This window comes from Daktulosphaira vitifoliae, unplaced genomic scaffold (genome assembly GCF_025091365.1).
Source record: "Daktulosphaira vitifoliae isolate Bord-2020 unplaced genomic scaffold, ASM2509136v1 Scaffold_2, whole genome shotgun sequence".
Taxonomy (NCBI): domain Eukaryota; kingdom Metazoa; phylum Arthropoda; class Insecta; order Hemiptera; family Phylloxeridae; genus Daktulosphaira; species Daktulosphaira vitifoliae.
This window is the reverse complement of record NW_026099573.1, coordinates 14,014,413-14,023,700: the sequence shown is the minus strand read 5'-3', so window position 1 is coordinate 14,023,700 and position 9,288 is coordinate 14,014,413. Positions and strand designations below refer to the sequence as shown.

At 28.8% G+C, this 9,288-nt stretch overlaps 1 protein-coding gene across 2 annotated transcripts in view; it reads right to left on the bottom strand.

Annotated features, from left to right (window-relative positions):
* Nucleotides 1-2,538: 2,538 nt before the first annotated feature.
* LOC126900066 (uncharacterized) overlaps nt 2,539-9,288 on the bottom strand; it is a 21,667-nt gene continuing 14,917 nt past the window's right edge. Inside the window, exons 5-9 of one of the 2 annotated variants that reach the window (XM_050675500.1) lie at nt 8,307-8,489; nt 8,000-8,223; nt 7,652-7,896; nt 3,024-3,168; nt 2,539-2,941 (exon numbers count right to left, since the gene is read on the bottom strand). In XM_050675500.1, coding sequence (XP_050531457.1) covers nt 2,653-2,941; nt 3,024-3,168; nt 7,652-7,896; nt 8,000-8,223; nt 8,307-8,489 — 1,086 coding nt within the window. In that variant the 3' untranslated portion in view covers nt 2,539-2,652. The remainder of the gene's footprint in view (nt 2,942-3,023; nt 3,169-7,651; nt 7,897-7,999; nt 8,224-8,306; nt 8,490-9,288) is intronic. The other variant, XM_050675501.1, reaches the window with a different exon arrangement.

Here is a 9,288-nt window from a genome sequence, read left to right as displayed (position 1 = left end):
GTTGATTTAGAATAGTATATTTTTGTTTCTGATGGAAGTTCCTTGTAGTCCAGTGTATAAAACTTATAACTTTGTTAATTGTTATAACTTTATCAAAAATGACCAAATCAGTATATTTTTTTTTATTTAGATGCATGTCTTTATCTATCATTTGGTTTTTTTTATAAATCTAACCCTTTACCTGCCCACAAGAGGGATTCAAAATATTAACTTTTTTTTTTTTAGTTAAAGTAAATCATTAAAATTAATTCAGTTCTGGATATTTCAATAGTAGAATCTTTTTAAATATCAAAAATTACTTAGAAATGATTACTATGATTTCTATTTAAGTGTTCTATTACGATAAAAATGCAAAAAATAATGAGTTTTTCTGATAAATTTACAATAAATAATAATTATAAAACTTTCTGACTGCATATTAATCTTAAAAATAACATTGTTTTAATTCTCATAAAATTTTCTATTTAATGATTCATTCTAGTCAACGAAGGAGTAATTTTGCAGAATAGCAGAAAAAATTCCCAACAAACTTTTTTTTTTTTTGTTTTAATTAGGCAATTGGTGGATTATTCCAAAAGCAACATCAACTCTTATTTCTTTAATTATATCATGATTAGTAGTTCTTTGATTTTAAAATATAATATTTGAATATATACTAATTATAATTATTAAATTTAGTATGAAATTGATATTTAATATTGTAATTTAAACGGAGAAATTATAAAAATAATAAAGAAGTTATATTTTGCTTTACTTTTACGTGTATAAAAATTTAAAGGGCTTGATACAATAATTTTCAATAAAAACTGTTTGTTACTATAAAAAAATGCACTGGACTACAAGGAACTTTCATCAGAAGCAAAAATATACTTTTCTAAATCAACTTTTCGCGTTGTTTTCAAATCTGCAAGTAGACTATTTCTATCACTTCTAATTTTTTATATTATTACTAATTATATATATAAAATAATAATTAAAAGAAAAAAAAATTTGTTTTCAAATTATTACTGATTTGATTTTTAATATGTTAAAAATAATCAGTCCAAATTTTCAATTTTAACCTATTTTTTTGGTTCTTTAAAGTTGATGAAAAATTTTTGATAAAGATTTATGAAAGTTTATAGTAAAATAAATTGAATATATTACCATAACTTTTAGCTCAATTACAAGTTTAAAATTGACATCTAGGCCAGTCAACAAAGGAAAAATTGCGGAAAAAATTTTGTTTTTTTAAAAGTTGAATTAAAATATGTATAATGACATACTAATAGTCCTCAAGATTGGAATTGAGCTTTTTTTTTAAATCCTCGCAAAAGTTCAAAAATATGAGCTTTCTTAATTTTCTCAAAAAAAAATATTTAACTTACAAAAAAAAGTTTCGCACAAAAGTTGTTTAAAAGACAATTATAAATAAAAATATAATCTTATATTTTTTCATTTAAACAAATATTTTTCGAGTTACATTACATTTAATATGAGTAATAAAATTTATATTCCATTTTTTTCATTTTACGGTTACTTTTTATCATGTTATACTTACATTAGACACAATGTTATAAATGCATATGTGTGTATGTGTGAGTTTATTTATTTATTGTATCATTAAAGTGTAGTGTATATTGAGATACAACCGATAGAGTAGGTAATTGATTTGACGCTATATTATTTAAACCCAACTAAACGCTAAATTGTACATTCCGAAATAACAATCATATTATGTCAATTGCCACCGGAATATCTGGTAATATTTTTCTTTTTCTTTGCCTTAATCCCAACTACTTGGGGTCGGGCACCCTTATCCTAAGATTCCACTTGACACGATCTCCCACATCTTCTACGCTCACATCAGCTGTCCTCAAATCGCATTCAATAGCATCCCTCCATCTCTTTTTTGGTCTTCCTCTATCTCTTCTTCCTTCAACATTCATTTCTATAACTGTTCTTACAGCTTTCGATTCTTCTTTCCTCATACCATGACTAAACAATCTAAGTCTATTTTCTGTCATCTTATCCACGATTGACGCAACACCTATACTTCCTCTTATATGCTCGTTCCTTATCCTATCTTCTCTAGTCACTCCACTCATCCAACTAAGCATTCTCATCTCTGCTACACTTATTCTCTGCTCTACTTTCTTATCAACCGCCCAACACTATTAACCATACATCATAGCTGGCCTCACAATTTCATACTAAATTTAAAAACTATAATTAGTATTTATTCATATATTATATTTTAAAATCAAAGAACTACTAATCAGGATATAATTAAAGAAATAAGAGTTCATGTTGCTTTTAAAATATTTCACCAATTTCTCTAAAGGAAACACTATCTACAGATTTGCATCGAAGCGTTTCTTATGATAGTGATTTTAATCACTGTCAGATATCATCTATACTTATCTCATCTATGCCACGTCTATACTGTGCCTCGACCCCACTGTGCTACCGTTTTTTTTTTATATGAATACAGTAATTTTAATCCAGTTTTTGAAACTTTAATGAAAATAATGATATTTAAGATAATTTTTTTTTTCATTTATTTTTAATAAATATACTTTACACAATAAAAAGAATAAAGAAGATTTTCAAAAATTTTAAATAAATATTTTAAATTATATCATTTTAGATAAAATTCTAATAGTGATTTCACTATATTAAGCGTGTACTAATATGTGTACTGAAATTATATGTGAAAACATTTGCACCTATGAAGCCACCATAATTTTCTATTCCTTTAAAATATATTCCCACGCCAGATAATGGTATAGCAGGAAATGGTTCCACAGTTTGTTTGTCGATAAAAGGCAATGTTGTCTGAGCAACGTCACGTGTGATTGAAGAATGTGTAAATTTAACGTACTTGTGAGCAGTCATATCTGGTACAGAGGGAATTTTTAGTTTTGTTGGCAAATCTGAATTATCAATTTTAATTTCCGTTCTGTAAAATATATAAATAAATAAAATTAATTAAGTACACAAGCTTTTTTAAAATTGCTTGGAGAAATATAATATAATTTTACCGTTCTACGTTAGAAAAATTAGCGTCCTCATTTCCAACCCAATAACTTTTGATATTAGGTTGAATTAGGTTTCCAGAGGAAAAATCAAAAGGTGTAACCCGGATTTCAATACTTATATGTGTTCCAATACTCCTAAATTTAACTCCTAAGTAAAGACACAACATATATAATATAAGTACTATGTATATTCCTGCAGGGGGATCCGTAAGGATCACGGGATTAACAACCCCGTGAACTATAATTAATTTAGTGGGGATGGCACACGTACCACTGCTCTTAGAGGTCATAACTTTGGTTAGTTCGGACCGGTAGGCCTGGGCATACCTGCTTGCTAACAGCGAATAAACCCCCCTAACTCAGTCATACAAAGTGAAAGGGTTGCTAACTTGTCACAGGGTAGTTAGCCGAAAGGTAAAGTGATCATCGGGATCCTCTATGGCACATTGCGCACCATAGAGTATACAGCCAGTGAACCTACTTTTGTTATCAGGAACAGACAGGAAATCATGGATCTGACAGTTTTCTCAAAAGAGTTACTTCAAGAAATAAAAGGATGGAAAGTGTCCTCCGAACCTTTTCTTTCTAATCATAGACACATACGATTCAATTTGGAAATTAACAAAGTTGAGACGAGGACCCGAATAGAACAAACTGGGACAACTACAGTGCAGATCTTTCTCGTAACCTGAATAACCTACAGTTTAGATTGGGGTCAAGACAGAATACTGAAAGGGCTGTAAATATACTACAGGACTCCACTGTCTTGGCTTACAAAGAAAACTGTCCTTTAATAGAAAGGAAAGGTACAAGACAGCGTATAACTTGATGGAATGCTAACCTGTCTAAGAGTTCACGTAAGGTCTTAAATAAAGCAATGAAATCAGGTTTGGAACAACACTGGGAATCCTATAAGGACGCCCAAAGAAACTACAAACCTGCATTGAAAAAGTCCATAAGAGAAAGCTGGAAGAAGTTCTGTGGGGATATACAACAACTCCCTATAGCAACTAGACTTCTGCGATCACTAAGGAATGGACCAAACAAAACTTTCGAGGCAATACTACTGCCAGACGGAATGTTCACCAATAATGATAATGAAACATTATTACATTTGATAAACACGCATTTTCCTGACTCTGAAATTAACTACAGAGAACAGGAACATGATGCACAGGACAAACGTGTGACCTGTACTGATTGGAAACAAACCAGCAAAGTGATAACCCCAAGTGGAATAAGATGGGCAATAAAAGCCTTTGGCAGTTTAAAACTGCAGGCTGTGACGAAATTTTCTCTGCACTTCAGCAAGAAGGGTTAGAGATAATCGTCTCCCATCTCTGCAAAATATTTAGGGCATGCCTTGCCTATGGTTATCAACCAGAAAGCTAGCGAAAGGTCGGAGTGGTGTTTATACTTAAACCTAACCGGACTAACTATTATGAAGCAAAATCCTACAGGCCAATAAGTCTTACTTCATTTCTTATTAAGACTATGGAGATACTTATTGATAGGTACATCAAGGATAGGTATAATGTAATAACACTTCGGTGATACAACTAAGGTGAGTAAACCTAATCATGATAATTCGGTAGTAGGTGCGCACAATGATCAACAAGTCTGAGTGCATTGGCATTATGTTAGATAAAAACTAATATTATGTATATACTTTATACTATAATATAGTATGATATGGGTATACTACATATATAATATATAATTATTGTATATTTAAATTAATTTAGATCAGATTAAAACTGTTAAATTTTGTCATTTTTAGCGAACTTTTAGCATAGTAATCATTGAATGCTTCAATATAATTTGAAACTTGCTAGTGATTCACATAATTAGAATATAATGCATCAATGCTATTATCCATAAATTAAATTAAATTAAAACAATTAGTTTTGTGATGCTGTGCGTTTTAGCTTCGATGCGATGCTGAAAAGGTATTAAATTTACTATGATGGATTTCCTTTTATATCTGTCACCACTTTTTCTCAGATCTCACCGGACTGATTTCCTTCAAAAATACATCAAAAGATCACAAATCGTATCTGTTAGCTCGAGTCATTATATAATATTGTATCTTAATCATTGTTTATCTAGCCGGCAATGTGTCTATTTTAGCATAGGATTATTCAATGTACATTCCACCGCTGAACCATCAGTAACGCGCTCATAGTCACAATTGTATTTAAATATTTTATTTAAGTTTTAATTATACATAAAAATAAGGAACAAATATTTTGTAAAAATGATTCATTCTTGTTTACATTTAATGTTTATTACATTAATCTCAAAATTAAAAAATATCAAACAAATTATTCATAAGTGAGCGTTCGATTTATTACCAATAATAATCCCACTTCAAAACAGTATCTAATTGAAGACAATAAAAATAGAAAAAAATTTTTTCGTTCCCTGTAAATGGAGAAAATCCCCTAAAAAATTACAATTTTAAAAATCAGTAAATTTCAACCTTTTTTTTTCTTAAAACTGCCATAACTTTTTTTAAAAATGAACAAATTAAAATAATTTTTTTTTATATATATAGAAACTTTAGATATTTCTCTTTCATTTGATATAAATTATTTGATAACCAGGTTGTTTACCTGCCCACAGGAGGGGTTTCAAAATGACAACTTTTCACAAAAAATTAACATTTGAAAATGTTCCGGAAATAATGATACTTTTATACATATCTGAAATTAATGATTCTTCTAGATTAAAAATGTTATTTCACTATAAAGGAAAAATAACAATATCATCTGGTTTATAGTAATTATAATTTTTTGGACATCCCCTTTAATAAGAAAATTAAAATGTGTTACGGTAACCACCGGTCGTTTACCCAGAGACAATAATTTCTTTGTTGTTAATATCAAAATATATTAATAATATAATAAATTACATATATATACAGGGTGGCCCACCACTCACTGACAACTTAAATAACTTTTGATCCAGTTAATATTTTTAGCTGATTTTTTTTTTAAATATTAGTTAGACGTTAGGTCTATAGCTATATCTCAATAATTAATTTTTTTACATTTTATTAAAAATATTAATTATTTTAAAATTTTAAATAAAAAGTAAAAAAAAAATCTAAGATAGCTATTTTGTAGAGTAGAATTTAAGAAAAATTTTAGTAAAAAAATATCTTATTAATATTCAGTAGTAAATATTCTGTAGCGTTTTGAAGTTTGTGAAAATTTGAATTTTCATGTATTATTTTACGGTATTAAACATTGAAATACGTATTGAGAAAAGGACAGAAGAAAACGCTATCTTTTCATGATTACTGTGTATACATATGATGATAATGTGTATACATTACAAACTTGGCATTAATACCATGATAAGAAATTAGATAAGGCAATTATTACTTATCACTCTCATTCAAAAGTATATTGAAAAGATAGCGTTTTCTTCTGTCCTTTTCTCAATACGTATTTCAATGTTTAATACCGTAAAATAGTACATGAAAATTCAAATTTTCACAAACTTCAAAACGCTACAGAATATTTACTACTGAATATTAATAAGATATTTTTTTACTAAAATTTTTCTTAAATTCTACTCTACAAAATAGCTATCTTAGATTTTTTTTTTACATTTTATTTAAAATTTAAAAATAATTAATATTTTTAATAAAATGTAAAAAAATTAATTATTGAGATTTAGCTATAGACCTAACGTATAACTATTATTTAAAAAAAAAATCAACTAAAAATATTAACTGGATCAAAAGTTATTTAAGTTGTCAGTGAGTGGTGGGCCACCCTGTATATGTTACAATTAGATGGGCGTCCCCGTATTTAGTTAATATTTTACAGGCACTTTTTAAAATTTATATATATATTTACAAGAATAATCTAAGCCGATCCGACCTGTTGTCTTCTGCTCAGCACGTCCGTGACTCCGCTAACAGATGACAACCGCAATAAAAACACGCAGTTTTATATCATGAGATCCGATAATGGATAATAATCAGAGTGATTGTTAAAAACCATTAGTCTTTCTAATTGCACATTATTACTTGATGGCAAAAAACAGCCGAAATTAAACAATTTTCAAACCGTCTAATATTTTATCTGTTCGTTCACCGAAACTTTATTAAGAGAAACGGAGAGGATTCAACAACAAGCAACAACACAATTACCGCACGTAAAAAATCTCGCCAAAAGGTAAAAAAGGCGAGAGAATAAAACCAAAAATAACCGAAATATATCCCGTCGAAGTAACAACTGGTTTTTGGCAAGCACTGTCACTAATCGATGACGCAACAGGTTGGTGGTGTAAACGGCTGATGAGAACCAATTGTCTCCACCACGCCTTGTCGCCTGGCTCGAACAAAATGAATTTTCCTAAAATATGGCGCTAATATCTTTGTTTAAGCACAATTTGTGATATTTCGACGTTAGTTAACTAAAATCGGTTCAGTAAGAGCAGAGTATATACACAGATACAAATAGAGACACGACCTTTATTACTATATCTTGTTAACCTAATCCGCTAGTGATAAACTAAAAATATATAACTATCGTTTTTTTCTTATACTTTTCATTTAGTTTGATAGTTCACAAAAAATAATCTGAAATAAATTATTAAAATAAAGAATGCATTACCTGTGACAACTGTAGTTTTTGGCGCCATAACATTATCAATATCTATAGTACGAGAAAAGTATGATAATTTGAAAAAATCAACACCTTCTTGAGGTAAACTATTATTATAGATAAATTCTGGCCTCAGTAAAGTAACCCAACTCCTAGAAGATTCATTAATGTAACCACGAGGACCTAGTATACCTTCTTGTACTTGTAAATGAAAAATATTATTTACTTTATTGAACTTAACTCCTGTGACTATCCTATATTAGTATAAGTTAAAATAATATCATTAAGAAATGTACAATTATAGTAACACTAAAACTACACAAATTCTATTGACTAATTTTAATTGAAAATAATTACTTATTTTGAGAAATATCAGATAATGAAGGTTGTAGACTGAAATATTGATCAGAAGCTGTGTCAGTTGAATAACATATGCATAGACAATAAGAACAGTGCCACACCAACCATCTCCACCAACTATTCACTTTACTATATGTACCATTACAATTTATTGACCTATCGCCCAATACAGTACCTTTTTTGTATGTTATGTATTCATATCTCCTACTACTTCCAAACGGCTTAGCGAATATAAAAAGATTACAAACATTCAAATCGTGTCTAATTCATAGATCTCATTATATTAAATACTTTTGGTACCTACCGATTGACAAACATTCATGTCAGACTCAATATACTGACAATTCAAAAGCTCTCCATTACACGAATGTTGTTTTGCACAAAACTGATTTGAAGAACATCTATAAACTGGACTATGTTCATAAAATGCACAATTTTGTTTACAACTATGTTGAGGACTCATATGAACTTCATTTTCAATAAACCCCTGATAAAATATTACTTACTTAAAATATTATTTCAAAATATATGAATTTTCTATTCTATTATTGGACAAAATTTTAAAGTAGGAAAAGTATTTTTTATCATTTGATGGATACATATTTTATGTCTAACCATAAATAAAAAAAAATTGGTCAAGTGAGAGCTCAGAAAAATGAGCGATAAACACAAAAAAATAAAAAAACCCAGCACAGGGGGGTCGCGGCACAGTGGTGACGTGGTATAGATGGATCAAGTATAATGATATCTGACAGTGATTAAAATCACTATCAAAAAAAACGCTTCGATGCAAATCTTTAGATACTGTTTAATTTTAAAAAATTGCTGGACTATTCCAAAAGCTACATGATCTGCTAGTTCATTATTAATATCCTAATTAAGATAAAGTATGTAGAATGAAAAAGGGATTATTAAAAAATATTATTTCTCATAAAAAAATAATGTTGATCCATACACTTTTCAATATGTCATAGCATTATAAAGTTAAAAATGTAAAAATTAAAGTCGAGAATTTTCACACAATAATAGCATTTGGTAGCCATTTTCACCGTGAAGATAAAATAAAGTCCGAAATTTTTTTTTCGCATAATAAAGTAAATTACATTAGCTTTAATTTAAGATATATATAAAAGTGTCAGACTTTCCGGAACACTTTCAAAATTTAAGTTGAAAAAGTTCTACTTTCTACATGCATTTTTTAAATTTGAACCCCCCTCGTATATAGGGAAATGGTCCGATTTAAAAAAACAGTATGTCAAATGAAAGATGTATATAAATACTACTCC